Genomic DNA, 17910 nt, shown 5'->3' on the forward strand with positions numbered 1-17910 from the left:
ATACCGTTCATAGAGAAGGAAACGAGAGAGTGCAGAATGTAGTGTTATAGTCATAGCTAGGGTATAGAGAAAGATCAACTTAATGCAAGGTAAATCCATTCAAAAGTCTGACAGCAGCAGGGAAGAAGTTTGTTTTTGAGTCGGTTGGTACGTGACCTCAGACTTTTGTATCTTTTTCCCGACGGAAGAAGGTGGAAGAGAGAATGTCCAGGGTGCGTGGGGTCCTTAATTATGCTGGCTGCTTTGCCGAGGCAGCGGGAAGTGTAGACAGAGTCAATGGATGGGAGGCTGGTTTGCGTGATGGATTGGGCTACATTCACGACCTTTTGTAGTTACTTGCGGTCTTGGGCAGAGCAGGAGCCATACCAAGCTGTGATACAACCAGAAAGAATGCTTTCTATGGTCCATCTGTAAAAGTTGTTGAGAGTCGTAGCTAACATGTCAAATTTCCTTCGTCTTCTGCCCGGGATATTGCTTGTAAGTTATGATTTGGTGAGCATGACTGAGCCATGTTGTTTGAATCATTTATGAGACAGCTCTCCCAATTTTGGTACAAACCCCTAGATACTATTAAGGAAGACTTTGCAGGGTGGACAATAGAGGGTATGCTGTTCTGGTGCCTAGAGTGGCTTGCTAGGCCATTTCAGAGGGCAGTTAAGAGCCCCATGTGCTGTGGATCTGGAGTGACATGTAGGCCTGAACAGGTAAAGCTGGTACATTTTCTTCTTTAAAGGATATTACTAAACCAGATGGGTTTTTACAACAATCAGCAGTACTTTCTTGGTCATCGTGATTGAGACAAGCTTTTAATTCCAGATTTCTTAATTGAATTTAAATTCTACCAGTTACCAAGGCGGGATTTGAACTCGATCCCCAAAGCAGTGCTTGGATCTTTGGATTATTAGGTCAGTAATATTACCACTATGCCACCACTTGCCCCAAATGGAAGGAAAGTGGCAGACTGGATTCAGTTGTTCACTGTTATGTCAGGTAAACTAAGGAGAGGCACGGATACTGTTTTGCTAATTTTCCAATCAAAAACTGGCCTTTTTTCTTTCTTTCGCGGGATGTGGACGTCATTGGCTTGACTAGCTATTTGTTGGTCATCACTAATTCCTTGAGAAGGTGGTGGTGGGCTGCCATCTTGAACTGCTGCAGCCCATGTGGTGTAAGTACACCCAGAGTACTGTTAGGGAGGGAGCTCCAGGATTTTGACCCAGTGACAGTGAAGGATCTTGGACTTGGGGCACTCAGAGGTGAACACAATTGAATGATAAAACATTGCAAGTACAGTCAAAGTGTTTTTGAGCCCTGTTGTCACTGAAGTGAAAATAACTAATCAACAGGGATAGTTTAAAGTTAATGGAAACAGCAAGTCGTGTTGGAGGAGGTTGGCAGTCAACTCAGCTAGACATCTATTTAAGGTGATTCCAGTCCTGTGCTGGCCTTGTTAGGCTGGAGTTTGCGCCGTAGGTGCTCAAGTTGCGTCTTTGGTTTATGTGATATTTGGACAAGTGCATTCAAGCAGAAGTGACAGAGACACTGCAAAAAATAATATCAAAGCACTCTGAATCCATCCATTGAACAGTTGCAATATTTTATTTGTTTTTTGAAGTGGAGGTATAAAGCATGTGAGAAAGCTAACATAGTGTGAATTAATTTTCAATATGTTATATTAATAGTCTAAGAAAAAGATGCCATTCGCAAATCGGGTAATTGCTTGTTTAATTCATTGATGCCATATCAGGTGCAACTGGACTAGCTCCATGGAAACTAATATTTAGAACATATTGTAGTTAAAATATATCAAAACAAATAGAAGTTACAGCGTGGAAACAGGCCATTTGGCCCGGCCAGTCTGTCTCAGATTTAATAACTGGATTTATATTCCTAGAATTAGAAATGAATTTTGGGGGAAAATTATCAATAGACCAGAAGCAATCAAACTACACTGCAGGCTGCTTAACTACTTTATTCAAGCAGAGATGTACATTCGGATAATATTCAACTGAACTTTTGGGGGTTTGCTAATCCCTCAGGCAGGCTCAGTGTAAAGGGCAAACATATTTATAGTAATCCAAATCTGACTGCAATGAATGCATTGCATATTGCTATATGGTGTACTTATGTAACACAATTACAAAAAATAAAATGCGCGTGGAACACTTTTTCATTTATATTTAAACAAAAAATATAAAGCGTAGAAAGATGCTTAGGTGAAATGAAAATGTTTGCGTTTTCCTTCAGTAATTTACCATGATGTGTTTAAAAACAAATGAGACATCACGTAGCTCAATAATTTCCCATGACCGAGTCACCAGCATGAAGCATGTAATTTAGCATGATTTAAGATGCATATCTCTAGGTTTGTGCGTTGTTTCCAGATAGGTTTTAGTTTCCCTGACCTTTTCTGATACATTTTTGGCAATCACCCCTGCTTATTTCATTTTGCACAGTATATGCTTGTCACCCAGGTTATGGCTGTAAAAGAACGCAATATTTTTAGGCAGCCTACCTGAACTATGCAGGAACTGATTGTGCTAATAGAAATAATACAGCATGTACAACATTATTTAAAAAGTGAATGTTGTTACCTCAGAAGTGAATGATGCTGACATTTTCTTCCACAGATTGTAAATAATTTTTCTGCTGTTCTTGTTCTTAATTGTACTGTTCCCCCATTCCCTCCTTGGTGTATGATTCTCCTACTTGGAGAAGACATATGAATTATCTTTTGCCAATGTGCTAAACAAAGAATGAATCACCTTTCAGGAGATTGCATGAGTTTTGACTCTTCGGTTTTCTCTTTACTTTCATTCCCCTCTCTTCTTGTGAGACTCATCTTTGCCTAGTATCTGTCCAACCTCTACATCTTAGCTGAGGTTGGAATCTCACCACATGGAGAACCGCAACTTTAAGCTCATACCCTATCACTCCATTGTTAAGTGTCTTTCGTGAAGGATCTCAGCTATCATTTTAAATCACCTTGTTGAGGTTCCACCTTTTCAATGTATTGGGCCCTCCACGTGCATGATAGGAGGTTTTTTGCACAGAACTGAGTTTGAGTATTGCTGAAAAATGAGACATGCTGCTGAAGCTTTTTGCCTTGCACTCATCAGGACAAATGCAAGAATGCCAAATTTCAAACCATCACAACTATTTATACTCAGAGGAAAAAAGGGTGCAGATTGATTGGCCAAGGTGTTGCCAGTATTTGGTTTTGGACTGATGGCAGCATCCCGTCCAAAGGGATGTTCTGCCTATCACATAAACACGCGTATGATTTTCAGTCTGACACCAAATATGTATGCCATACGTCCCAATGATTGGCCTATCAAATCAAATATTGTTTGTAATAGACGGAGTATAGACTATATTCAATCAGCCTGTTTTTCCAAAACCTATGACAAAATGTCTACTATTAGATGTGATTATGAAATTGGGCTGCACCTGTTGAAAAATCCTGAGTATGCCAATAGCTATACTCACAACCAATTTAAGATAATCAGCCAAGCTTGTCACCTGACTCAGTTACTGTTGCTAGAAGTGACATGCGTTTACATACACAGGGACATATTCTCTGCAAACAAAATGAATAAGTTCTAGCTTTGTGCCTGTTTTTGAATTATCCAGGAGCCCGGAGAGACTACTGTTGTTTCATCTTATGCAAAGCCTTAATCAATCAGAGTTGACCTGCCAACCGATCAGCACCCTTTTCTCCTTTCGTACAAATTGCTGTGATGGTTTGAAATTTGGCATTCTTGTGTTTGTCCGGATCAGTGCAGGATGAAAAGCCTCAGCAATGTGTCTCTTTTCAGCAATATTCAAGTGTTGTACTGCTTGTACAACTGAGTTTCTGAATGTAATGGTCTCTCTTGGTCCAATTATATTGATAGGGAGTGGGATAGCTTGATCTTGGTTTCGGACAAAGCTCGGCACAACATCGAGGGCCAAAGGGCCTGTACTGTGCTCGACTGTTCTATGTTCTATGTTCTAAATTACACTTCCATTCAGTTTCTCATAGTAGCAGGCAATGTCTACCACATCTACTAACATTCCACAGTATTGCCACAACATCAGGGTCCATTGATTAAGTTATGATACCTCTGCCAACTCTGCCCGCCATCGATCTCCAGCCTAACCCTCCACCAAATTGCCTGCATTGTCCTCACTATCTGTAATTAAATACTGATCTTGCCTCTAATATTGACTGTACTCTGGTCAGTGTGAAAGAAAGGTTAGCTGATGTGTAGGGAATAGGAAGAACTCATTCCGCAAATTCTGACTTACATATGACTGTAGCAAGTAGTTGTGATTCAATGGACATAAAAAGGAATAGAATTGGCTGGGATGTATATGATAAGAGTGACTGTAAATTGTGTATAATTTGCACTCACTTCCACTCACTGCTGGTGAGGATGGGAAAGTATCGCCAGGACAAACATGTCGACAATTTATAAAAGTGACCATAAATGCAGAGATTCCTTTGTGGAATTTCAATCATTGAATATGGATATTTTGAGAACTGTTAATGGTTAAAATAGTGATTCTCTTTTATGAAGCTACAAATTATTAGAGAGCAAAATGATTTAATATTTTAAGCTGCATGCATTAACAATTTTTTGAAAAGCAAAATCTAGATTTATTGAGCCATTCAATGTATAACAAATCCCAAATACAGCTGTCTTCTAAAGGCTATAGTGTTGCATCTAATAACAGTAGAGTCATAGGGTGGGATTTTATGGCCTTGCTCATCCTGAAACCATAAAATCCCACTCAAGGTCAACGGACCTTCCCATGCTTCACCCGTGGCGGGCAGGCTGGTAAAATTCCGGCCATAGAGTCATACAGTACAGAGAGGTTCTTCGGCCCATCAAGTCTGCACCAAAGAAACTACACTAAATCTGCACTAATCTACGTCCCTGGTGGCACAGTGGCTAGTACTGCTACCCCACTGCTCGGGAACCGGGTTCAATTCTGGCCTCGGTTGACTGTGTAGAGTTTGCAAGTTCTCACCATATTTTCTTCTATTGCTCTGGTTTCCTCCCACAGTCCAAAGATATATGGGTTAGGTTGATTGGCCATGATAAATTGCCCCTTAGTGTCAGGGGGACGAGTGAGGATAAATACATGCGGTTACAGATTTAGGGCCTGGGTGGGATTGTGGTTGGTGCAGACTTGATGGGCTAAATGGCCTCCTTCTGCACTGTAGGAATTCTATGATTCTAATCCCACTTTCCAGAGCTTGTCTCATGAGCTTGTCTCATAACCTTGAATGTTATGACATTTCAAGTGCTCATCACATACTTTTAAAGTTGTGAGGTTTCCCACCTATATGACCCTCCCAGGCAGTGCATTCCAGACTCTAATCACCCTCCGGGTGAAAAATATTTCCTCAGATTCCCTCTAAATCTCCTGCCCCTCACCTTAAAATCATGTCCCCTCGTTATTGATCCTTCAACTAAGTGGAACAGCTGCTTCCTATCCATCTTGTCCATACCCCTCATAATCCTAATCACCTCAATTAGGTCCCCCCGCAGCTTCTCTGCTCTTAAAAAAAACAACTCAAGCCTATCCAGCCTTTCCTCACAGCTCAAACGCTCCATCCCAGACAGCATCATGGTGAGTCTCCTCTGCACCCCTCCAGTGCAATCACATCCTTCCTATAGTGAGGCAACGAGAACTGCACACAGTACACCAGCTGTAGCCTAACCAAAGTTTTGTACAGCTTTAACATAACCTCCTTGCTCATATAATCCATGCCACAACTGATAAAGGCAAGTGTCCTGTATGCCTCCTTTACTACCCTACTAATCTGTCCTGCTACCTTCAAGAATCTGTGGACAAGCACCCCAAGATCTCTCTGTTCCTCTGAGCTTCCTGGTGTCCTGTCATTCATTGAGTACTCCCTTGTCTTGTTACACATTCCAAAGTGCATTACCTCACATTTTGCAGGGTAAAATTTTATCTGCCACTGATCTGCCCATCTTGCAGACCTTCTTCCTCACTATTAACCACCCTGCCAATCTTCATGTCATCTGCAAACTTACTTATCATCTCCCCACAATGTCACCTGTACCAATTATGTATATCATGAGCAATAAGGGATCTAGCACTGATTCCTGTGGTACGGCATTGGACACTGGCCTCCGTTCAGACAGCTTTCTACCACCACCTTCTTTCTCCTATCACTCAGCCTGCTTTGGATCCATCTTGCCAAGTTACCCTGTGTTTTTACCTTCGTTTTCAGTCTCCCATGTAGGATCTTCTGAAAGGCTTTGCTGAAATCCATATAAACTACATCAACTGCACTACCCTCAACTACACACCCAATCACCTCCTTGAAAAACTCAATCAAATTCATTAGGCATGACCTCCCTCTGACAAAGCCATGCTGACTGTCCCTGATCAAACCATGCCTATCCAAGTGGAAATTAATTTTCCCCTTCAGAATTTTTTCCATTAGTTTCTGGCGTGATGTGAGATTCACTGGTCTGTAATTCCCTAGTTTATCGAGACAACCCTTCCTGAAAAGTGGAACCACATTAGCTGTCCCCCAATCCACTGGCACCTCCACTGTGGCCAGAGAGGAATTAAAAATTTGGAAGAGAGCCCCTGTAATTTTCTTCCTTGCCTTCCACAACAGCCTGGGAAACAACTCATCCGACTTGGGGATTTGCCCACTTTTAAGCCCGCCAATAACTCCAGTACCTCCTCACTCCCTATGTCCCTCTCCTTGAATTCTGTACCTGCATCCTCTTTCTCCCAAGTGAAGACAGATGTGAGATACTCGTTTAACACCCTACCAATGTCCTCCAGCTCCATGCACAGATTGCCCCCTTGGTCTCTAATGGTCCCTACTCTTTCCCTGGTTATCCTCTTCCCCTTAATATAGTTATAGAACATCTTGGGATCCTCTCTAATCTTATTTATAATCTGTTTATAACAGCAAATGCTAAGCTTAAACAGTAGTGAAACGTATTGCAAAGCTAAATATAAATTTGCTTTAAAGATTAAAATGATGACAAAGGTACAATTTACTCAATAGTAAGTGGGATTAATGAGAACTTGATTTCAGATTGGTCTGCTTCAATTAAAATATTTGGCAGGAAGCAAGAGTGTTAAGTTGCTGAGTTTGCCATCGTGCACCAGCTTATTCTGGTTTTAGTCATGCTGGTACCTGTTTAACCCTGTTTAAATACTCCTGTCATGCTTGGCCATTTACTGGGCAGTGGGCAGTCAGAATCTGCACACCTTCAAGGGAAAAAAAACTCAGACCAAGGAAAGATAACTGTTTCATTGTGCAGTGTAGTTCAGTACATAGCTTAATGTCTACCTCAGTGCTGTAATCTTCTAATCTTAAAGGAAAGACATAAGAATGTACGACAGTAAAGCATCTTTCTTTGATTACTTTAAACAGTTCAAAATAACATACAGAAGGAAAGCAGGAAATTGGTTCATACGGTGGCTGTGTTTCCACATGGAAACAGTTACATGCCTGTGACACCTCTTATGAAGAATTGAGCTCAAACCGGACATGCACTGCACTGCCTGTGTCAGTGACTGTCACAGTAGCTGTGAATTTTTATGCCTCTGGCACTTTCCAAACCACTTGTGGGAACATCAGCAACATCGGTTAATTTGCAATCCCCATGGTGATTTGGCATGCCACTGATGCATTGTTCGTGAGAGCATAGAGGCTGACAATTGGGAAGTAAGAGTATTAGGATTTACCCACATTTCTCAATTCCTGTAGTTGGAGGACATCATTGACTAAATGTATGTAACCCTGCATGCCCACCCCTCCCCTACCCACTTCTTGAAGCAATTCTGTCTCTGAATAGCAAATGCTCCCTTGTTTATGACTCTATGAAGGCCTCAACGTTGTATCCTGGCGGTAGTCATAATGCTTTCATTTGGTGTCAGTTCTCAATACCCACTCTGTAATATCTGGACCATCAGGTGGGGAGCTGAGCTGGGGGCTCATGGGATTGCCCGTCAGAAGGTGAAGAAGAACCTCCTTGAATGCAATCAATTGGCTTGCTAGGCTATTTTAGAGGGCAGGAAAGTTTAAACAACAATACTGTAGATCTGGATCAGCATTTCCTTCTCTGAAGGACATTGCATTTTTACAACAAACTGGAATTTCTCATGGTTACCATTATTGATGTCCTTTTTTTCCCCCAGATTTATTTAGTTTAATCACAATTTCCTCAGATATCATGGTGGGATTTGAACCCAATGGGAGTGCTGAAACTGGGAGTGTTTCAGATCCGACTTTCAGACCCGTTCTCAGGCGCCCCCATATGCACTCTGCCTGGAAAAAAAACAGCGATTCGGAATCGTGCTGCAGAAGCCTGTGGGTGGGGCTTAACACGCCCGAAACACTGCAGCTCCGATCAGAGCCTACAACTGCGCATGCGCAGTTTTTTAAAAAAAAGGAAAAACACTCCCCTGCCACGTTGCTCCTGGACTGGATAATGCCTCCCCCCGGTCCCCTCAGATATGCCCCACCCCCACAACATAACTGACCTCCTTTTTCCCCCCCCCACCCCTCCGCTACCCAGACCGATCACGGCCCCCTGCCCCCTCCCCCCCCCCCCCCCACCCCACCGATTGCACGCAGAGTGGCAGCGGACCCTGCCATCCCCCCCCCTCCGATTGCACGCAGAGTGGCAGCGGACACTCCCTGCCCTCCCCCTACCAGAGAGAGCCATCTGACCCCCCTCCTCCCCCCCCCCCCCCCCCCTCCACCAACCACCGATCTGGGTCAGAGAGTCGGGAGCTCTGAACGTACCTCCTCAGAAGCTGGAGCGCCCGAATTGGACCCTTGCAGACCATGTCTGTTTTGCACTGGAGCTGGACAGGCGAACACGGTGGTAAAGGGGGAAATGCCGGTAAGTTAATGGGCTGGACGCCCAAAGTCAATTTAAATGCATGCAAGTGCATTTAAAATGCCGTCATGCCTGTTTTGGGCGTGGTCCCGATCACGGCCATTTTAGGTGCTTGGTAAAGGGGGAACCGGCACGGAGGTGGCCATGGATCATGCTACTTGCCTCATGCCCAACTTTACTGAGTTTTTGCGCCTGAAAATGGGCGCAACCTGATGGTAAAATCGGGCCCAATGTCTCTGGATCATTAATCCGGTAATGTAAGTGCAATGTTACTGTTGTCGCGCACAGTCTTATGCTACCTTCTCACCGACTGACTCATGACTCCTCTCAGGAGCCCTGGCAGATATGCAGAATTCCCGGTACAATGACAGCCATGCATCAAAAGGGTTGTCACCAAGGAGCCCATTGGTATCCTGAAGCAACAGTTTCACTTCCTGGATGAATTGGAAGAGGTTGACCAGTACAATCCAGAGTGTGTCTCAAGGTTCTTAATGCTGCCTGCTTCTTAATCCAGCTGCTTGAAGGGAAGTTACATTGAAGATTCCTGAACCGGAAGATGAAGGAGGAACTGAAGAAAGCAGATGAGCATGACACAACAAAAGCTACCAGAACTGCTGTGCAGCAAATTATTGAGAAGTGATTCTCTTAACTGATCCCTGCCCTTCCCTTCAACATCAACAGCTCTTCCTTCCATTTGACCCAGTCCTCACACCCATCATATTACTGCCCTCAGATGCACAACTTTTGTGTTCTTCTTGCATCAATAAGATAATGAAGACCAATAGGTATCCTTAGAGCAAATATTTAACTTCATTGCTATATCCCTTCTTGATTTGACAAATGTCTACATGACTTATGTGTCTGTAAATCAACTTTGTTAAATCCAGTGTCTCTCTTGTGCGCACGTGACTAGGAACTAGAGCTGGAACATGGAAAGCTACTGTGGACGGTACGGTGGCACAGTGGTTAGCACTGTTGCCTCTCAGTGCCAGGGACCTGGGTTCAATTCCGGTTTCAGGTGGGTGTCTGTGTGGAGTTTGCACGTTCTTCCTGTGTCTGCGTGGATTTCCTTTCACTGTCCAAAGATGTGCAGGTTAGGTGGATTAGCATGTGAAATTGCCCCTTTGTGCCAGGGTATTAGCAGGGTAAATACATGGAGTTATGGGGATAGTGCCTGGGTTGGATTGTTGTCAGTGCAAGCTTGATGGGCCGAATGGCCTCCTTCTGCACTGTAAGGATTCTATGATTCTACTCAAGTTTCACTGATTGCACTTGAGATAACTGTGTTGAGCACTTTCGAGGAGACCCGAATGTTGAGGAGCTGGTTACAGACTGTTGGTGGGGCAATCTGATCCAGATAGCTGTATGGTGCTCACAACGGCTCTGTTTGTGAGGCTAACTGAGGAACCAAAGACACTGTCAGGAGCCTGAGCGCTCCCTATTGTTCTATACACAAGCAGAGTGTTATAGGCATGCCATGAGGCTCTGTAAGACTCCACTCATCTTTGTAAGCCAGAGGAGATGCTGGACTCAAAACCATGATGGTAGATATCTTACTTTCTTTGGGTTGGAGTTGATTGCAGAATTGGGACTCTGCAATGTTCTTGGGCTGATTACTCACTCTGTTTTTGGCCTTGATGTGTTCACCGAAGATGTGCATGGGCTGTCTGATAAGCAGCCCAGTCCATTTAACAGGTCTGTGAGAACTGCGATCAACCGTTCTGATGGGAGCCAGGTCTCCGTCTGTGCCCCCTGTGCAAGCAAGGCTAGAGTGTGAGTTCCAATGAACTGTTTCTTGGGCATTCGATCCCTCTGCCCTTGCTCCTACATACTTCTTCTGGGTGGTTCGCTACATGCAGCCACCACTGAGCTATGCTCAGCAGAGGGCTGTGAGCCGGTGACTAAGTGTAAGGTTGAAGTACGCTTCATGTTCTGTATTGCTGCCCTTTTCACCCTGAAGCCTGTGTGTAAGCAGAGACAGATACCTCTGGGAGGGTGGACGTTAAGTGAGAAGGGAGGGACAGGAGAGACAGCTGGAGAACTTGCAGCATCACCAGATACCACGTTCCAGACAGGCTTCCTTCCCACCATGTCTACCAGTAAGGAGAGCATGTTGATGGGGTGTGGTCCTCTTCCTGTGACTGCCGGCTCTCTATTTTTTGGGTGCGGCCTTGCCCTGCGAGAAAGAGGAAAAAAGTGTCCATGTTGGAGTAGCCAGAATGTTTGAGCACATTCTGTGGCAAGTGAGGGTCGAGGAGTGTTGCTACTGTGTGCAAGATGGCAGAGCTGTGAGGAGGTTAAAGAAGTAATCATGAGGATGGTGGCAGCTCCAGTGTGTTGTAGTAGGTGCTGAAGGCAGCAGGGTAAAGCGATTGTACGAGAGCCATAGCTGTCGATGGAGGGACAGGGAGTCAGCGCTGCGGCAATAGGTTCTTCTTGCGCCCAAAAACCTGGAAAGCAGTGTCTGAAAGCTAGACAGGGCCAGGCAGCTTCGTCCGCACCTGACATTGCCCACGGGTAGTTGGCTGCAGCCAGAATGCACCTCCCCTTTAAGAGGTGCTGGATGCCTTTAAATTGCAGCAGGTGCGTGCAAAATTGGTGCCCCCATCAGGCGAGCTGCCTGTCAACAGCACAAGTTGTACTGGCAGCCGACTTATTTTAGCCGAAGAGTTCCCGTGTTTGAGTCTTCCTTGTGGGCAGGGATCAGTCTGCGCTCCACAAGTGATGTCCATACTGCCCTCAAAAACACACTCAAAGCAATTTCTACTACAAAGTTTCATGTTGCTGTGTTTATCTGTATTAACATAGTTTATTTATTTCTTTATTAGTATCACAAGTAGGCTTACATTAACACTGCAATGGAGTTACAATGAAAATCCCCTAGCCGCCACACTCCGAAGCCTGTTCGGGTACACTGAGGGAGAATTTAGCATGGCCAATGCACCTAACCAGCACATCTTTCAGACTGTGGGAGGAAACCGGAGCACCTGGAGGAAACCCACACAGACACAGGGAGAACGTGCAGACTCTGCACAGACAGTGACCCAAGCCGGGAATCGAACCCGGGTCGCTGACTATGTGAGGCAGTAGTGCTAACCACTGTGCCACCATTCCACCCCCATAGTGTGAGAATATCAATTGATCGAATGTCGTGTTTCGAAAGAATAAAAATTTGAAAGCCATTTGAGCTAACCTTCCATTTAGCTCTTTATATTTAGCATCATTTACACTTATGATACTTTCTGGTGATTTTATTTCCTTTCTGTTTAAATATACACCATTAATAAATATGGGTGAAAAAAATTGGATAATCTCTTAACCATGGCTTTCCCGTGTCATAAAGAAGCTGAATGGTACCAAAATGCAAATACATTAATTTTGAAACAATAATATATCGTATGACACCAACATTTAAATCACTGCCCTGGATCAAGCACTTCTTTATATCATCAACCCCACTGCATGAGCATTGCAAGTAGAAGGCAGGCAGGTCCCGTTTCTTGAAGTCTGAGTCATAGATCTCCCTCCCTGAATTGAAAGAAACAATGTTTGTGTATATTTCATGTCTAATTTAATCTTAAAAATAGACGGGCATACACAGACCGTCCCTATTTAAGTTCTCTTACATTTTCCCCATGTCTGTGTGGGTTTCCTCCGGGTGCTCCGGTTTCCTCCCACAGTCCGGAAGAAATGTTTACGTTTTCCAGCTAGTTCTTTATGATCAGAACTGTCGGAAATCTGCCAGTTATACGAGTCCAGTCCCAGAATGTGAGTTTAAGCGGCTGCTTACTCGGGCAGCAGGTCCAGCTTCCTGATCCCAAATCATTTGCTCTCAGAAGTGGTGATATCTGACTTATTTGGCTTGCAATAATTTTTTTTGTGAGTGAGCATTTACCTAATTTTGTGTTGCCCATTTCAAATATTTCCATGGATTTTTTTCTGGACTTTTGATAAGACCAGCTTAGCTTCAGCACACTAAGAATGCACAGTGTTGTGTTTTTGTAGTATTTATAGAAGTGAGTGAAAATAGCCTCTGCTCATTTAAGACAGCATTGAAGTTCCTTACATCCTGCATAGAGTTACAAAATAAGAATTTATTTTTGGATTCACAAAGCTGACCGTACAGCCCGATAATAAAAAATTGCAAACATTTTTATGTTGGCTCAGAATTAGATTGTACGGCAGAGGAGCAGATTACACAACTTGCATTGATAGAGTATTTATTTATTTTTTAAAAAGCTGTTTGCTGATGTTCAGAGAACATTGCATTTATTCCTTCCAGGGAGCTCTGTACCGATCTATAGTGAAAATGTTTATACAATATATATTTTGCCTGTGATAAACCCTTGTTATTGTGTTTGGCAAGAGCAAAACAAAAACACAGTTGTGTAATAATAGTGTGGTTGGAATTGCTTCTCCCTCCCCCCCCCACCCCCCCCCCCCCCCCCCCCCCCAATGTGTGTGTGTGTGTGTTTTGCTGCTACTAGATTCAAAGTCAGATGTGTAGAGATACAAATTGCTTACTAATCTACGTACAGCTAATTTATATTGGATGGACTTTAATGAGATGCACCCAATCTTTTTACTTGTGCCATGATTAGAATCAAGCCCCAGGTCTTGATAAATATTCCATCAGAGTATTCAAATTACCCTTAAGGGCATTAATATAGGATAATAGATGGCTGGCAGTGAATTACAAGGCAGTAATTCAATCGAGTGGCTCTGATGATGTCATAAATTGAGAGTACTAAGTGGCTTCTGAACATTAGCAGACCCCCCCCCCCCCACAACCTCCACAACCCCCCCCCCCCCCCCGCCGCCCGATTTAATTATCGCCTTAATCCTACTGCAGTCATTACGTTCTTTGACACATAATATATGAAAGAATATTTGGGACAACCTTCAACAATTCAGGATGCTGTGGTGGGCACGGCAAACTGGTCAGTGAGGTTCCACTGGATTGCTGACTTCTGTTTATTTGTGTTGGGTGTGGGGACCAATTCAAGGTTGTCGCTTCCACTGAGTTAACTCGGGGGCATTCAGCCGCACTTCTGTCACCCAGATCAAAGGCATTGGTGGAGGTGAAGGAGGAAGCACCCAATTTCTGTCCCAGCGCAGATGCACAATGAACTGTAAGGCCAGAAGAGAATGGCCTTGAATAAAATAATTTGGCCTAACATTATTTCAAATTTAGATACATAGTATAATTTTCAGCTGAGTCCCACAAGGAAGATACAATTGAACAATCTTAATCTTGGTGGGTGGCATGGTGGCACTGCTGTCTCGCAGCGCCAGGGACCGGGGTTCGATTCCCGGCTTGGGTCACTGTCTGTGCGGAGCCTGTACATTCTCCCTGTGTCTGCATGGGTTTCCTCCGGGTGCTCCGGTTTCCTCCTACAGTCCGAAAGACATGCTGGTTAGGTGCTTTGGCCATGCTAAGTTCTCCCTCAGTGTATCCGAACAGGCGCCAGAGTGTGGTGACTGGGGGATTTTCACAGTAGCTTCATTACGGTGTTAATGTAAGGCTACTTGAGACAATAATAAATATACTTTGAAACTTTGGTGTAGAGTTGTTTGCAAATGGTTGTTTGGAAGTTTTCTGCCATGCATTGGAATAGCTGTGTTGAACATGAAACTTCAATTGACGCTTATGTATTATTAACTGTCACCATTTTGTTCTTTCATTGACATTGTGCACGATTTCTTATATTGATACTACTTTCCCCATCTCACGTTGAAATTATTTTTCCACCCGCACCCCCCCCACTGCCCCCCTATTTTTCTGTCCCCCTGCACCTTACTGAGAGAATAGGCAGTTAACCAATAGGCAGAGGTGACTCTGAAATCAGCCACAAGGAGGTGTTTAGATTGATTTCCCCTTGTTATTTTCTTCTTCTGATAGATCAGCGGAGTCTTATCTTGAGAGATTTGGTGAGGCCCATTGTATCGAACTCCATCCGACTATAAGAGGGAGGGGAAATGGTGGAATGCATGGATTTGCATTGTTTCGATCTGCTGTGAAAAGCATTGGAATCCATCTGATTACTTTTGATATCAATCCATTAAAATTCAGGGAGAGTGGCATAGCTTGAGTTTAGCTCCTTTCTGTTAAACGCCTGTTAATTATTTATTTAGGCAAAAAAAATGTCCAATTTAAAAACGTGATCTTTTTTCCCCCTTTCTTCCTTCATTGAAGACGCTGGGGTGCAGTTCCACAAGTGTCGGCAGCCCTCCCTAACTTCGCCCAAGAGCCCATTCTACATGTGGAAGCTTAAACCGTGAGTATCGGCGGGTTGTCTCACTCTGAAGGGCAGAGAGCCACTTTTCTCTCGATGTCTGGCAGATACAATTTCCAGCAGTGGTCACTGGATAGTGGTTGATAGCTGGAACCCTGGCTGTTTTCCTTCCTTCTCCCCTTTCCTCGTCCCCTAGTCTGGAGACACTGAGGTTTCTTGCAGCGTCCTATCACGATTCCAATTGAGATCAATGAACTCAGCCCAGATCAGTGACTGAACTCGGGACGTGGCAGTCTTGTATGGCTAACTATCCTCTCCACTGATGCGTTTACCCTCTTTGGGCAGCACCGTGGTTAGCACTGCTGCTTCACAGTGCTAGGGGCCCAGTTCAATTCTTGTCTTGGGTGATTGTGTGGAGTCTGCACATTCTCCCTGTGTCCGCATGTTGCTCCAGTTTCCTCCCACAGACAAAAGATGGGCTGGTTAGGTGCATTGGTCATCCTAAATTGACCCTCAGCGTACCCAAACAGGCACTGGAGTGTGGCGACCAGGGGATTTTCACTAATGTAAACCTACTTGTGACAATAATAAATAAACTAAACTTTAAACTTGACCAATCAAGGAAGCTAAATGTAATTTAGATTTTTTTTACTAGCCTTATTTTCATCTTTGGACATGTCCTCGTTCCCTCAAAACCCCTTGGTGCCGCCATAGAAATATATTTTGCCTTTGTAGGTCGCATGATCCTCCCGTAATATTGGACGTTTCTGATCTGAAACCCCACACACCAGTGATTCTGAATCCCTGATGAACAGTAACTGCAACTCTGGGAAATAGAACAAGCGCATTTAGGGATTAGAAAGCAGTCCACTGACAGCATGTTGTGTCTATGTAGTGCATTCTGGAGAGCTATAATGTGGGTTTGCATTCACACTTCCCACCTGTTGAGTGACTGAGCCATTGGGAGGAGGGGCTGGAGGGAGACAAAACAACGTATCAAATGGAGGCGAAGGGTGAGAACTCATCAGTTGGAGTGCCAGTGCTTGACACTTGGCAACAGGTCGTGTGTCTGCTGTCTCAGCGGGGGAACCGTGTACAAAAAGATGGGGAACTTCAATACAAGATACAAAAAAGAAATGGCACGTTGAAAGGAGATGACAGTATTGGTAGCATGTCTCACAGGCAGGAGAATATATTTCGAGTGCAAGTGGGGCACTCCTCGGATTTGGTGGGGATTCGGCTAAAAGATTTGTGAAAAGCGAAATTAGGACGAATCTGCTTTTCCACTGCTTTTGATGCAAAAAAAATCAGAAAGTAATAAATTCATCAAACTAAAAATGCAGGAGCTAATAGACTGCTCAAGTTTCAATGCATGGAAAATAGAAAGCAGGCTCCTATTACCGCAAAGATACACAGATGCTGTCTGCTTTAATCGCTTGGTCATGCTTGGCAGACAGTTAGTCATCACAGGCTATGACAGGGTGAAAGCAGGGTGCCGGGGTCCCTTTCAAGTGAAAATTTGATGCAGCAAACACTCTCTTCCTCCCTCCCTGGAAGTTAACGGCAACATTTTACTTCAAATCATTAGTCTCGCATAACTCAATCAATATGGATTTACTCAAAAATCAATTTCCTACCGCAAATATGATTGTTAAATAATTCACAAGTAACAAGCCCTCTGGCACCTGAAGGTTGAAGGGGGGTAAGTGCTGAACAAGATTTAAAGCAGATTTCAATTAAATAAAGAGAGAGAGAAAAATATTAACATTCAGTCAGCCTTTGAAACTTTTCTTCGCTTGGCCAGAAAAATCTTATTTTTTTTGGTGGGGAAGAGGGCAAGGGGAAGAGCGCAGCCGAAAGCTGCATATCTCAATGCAGGTGCACTGAAGCAAACTTAACTGTTCAGCATATGTAAGTGCAATCTGAAAATCATTGTCTTGCAAAGAACACTTGAAATTGGTCCCTAATGGCCTCTGCTTTTTGTCATATGGTCTTGATTATAACGATAAAATTGCATTGCCATGCCTTTAGTGAGAACGAGGTGGATGAATAATTGTTACGTGTGTTGAATACAGTGTGTGTTTGTGTGTGTGTGTGTGTGAATCAGGACAGCCACTGGACATACTCTCGTCTGTGAAGCAGTTTTCCAAGAGACCACCACCTCTCGTGCTGAAAGGTACCTGCTGCAGCAGTATTATTTTATTGGGAAAGCCAGCAGGGTGCTCGAAGGTGTGTGGAAACCTGGTGCAGATATGATGGCTGAATCTCTGTTTGCATCAAGCTCAATAATAAATTCCAGCTAATTCATTTTTTATTCTCTCTCGGGGTCTGCTTGCAGACTTGACTTAACAGAGGAAGCATCATGTTACTTCCTTTAAATAATTGATGTCTCTCGGCCGAAGCCAGCTCAGAAGAAAATCTGAAAATAGTGACTGATTAAGTAAATATGTAGCTTCTGCATTCCAGATACGTGGGTGGGATTGCTGTCATTGGATCTTTGTGTAGCCCTTTCCATTTCAGAGGATGTACATTTGACAGATTGTCATTACTACCAAAACCGCTTTTAAAGGGATTGTTGTCCTTTTAGTGTGGCCTACGTAGGCAGGTTTCTGTTACTATGACAGAAAAACAGTTCCACATAACCACTTCCATGACATGCAGACGGTAGAATTTGCTGAAAAATGTGATTTTTCAACGAAATGCGCAAAGATTCACTTCGCAAACGTTAATGTTTCAGTTTGATCGTCATCACAAATCAATGATGCCGAGTGCTGTGGCAG

At 43.8% G+C, this 17910-nt stretch overlaps 1 protein-coding gene across 6 annotated transcripts in view; it reads left to right on the forward strand.

The window, feature by feature from the left end:
- Positions 1 to 17910, forward strand: part of esrrga (estrogen-related receptor gamma a) — a 264166-nt gene that overhangs the window by 10028 nt on the left and 236228 nt on the right. For 4 of the 6 annotated variants that reach the window (XM_078229786.1, XM_078229785.1, XM_078229784.1 and 1 more), the window contains one exon: positions 15091 to 15172. The exons of the other annotated variants lie outside the window; for them this stretch is intronic. In XM_078229786.1, the coding sequence (XP_078085912.1) occupies positions 15156 to 15172 (17 nt within the window). In that variant the 5' untranslated portion in view covers positions 15091 to 15155. The remainder of the gene's footprint in view (positions 1 to 15090; positions 15173 to 17910) is intronic. 6 annotated transcript variants of the gene reach the window in all.

This window comes from Mustelus asterias, chromosome 15 (assembly GCF_964213995.1).
Source record: "Mustelus asterias chromosome 15, sMusAst1.hap1.1, whole genome shotgun sequence".
Classification (NCBI taxonomy): Eukaryota; Metazoa; Chordata; class Chondrichthyes; order Carcharhiniformes; family Triakidae; genus Mustelus; species Mustelus asterias.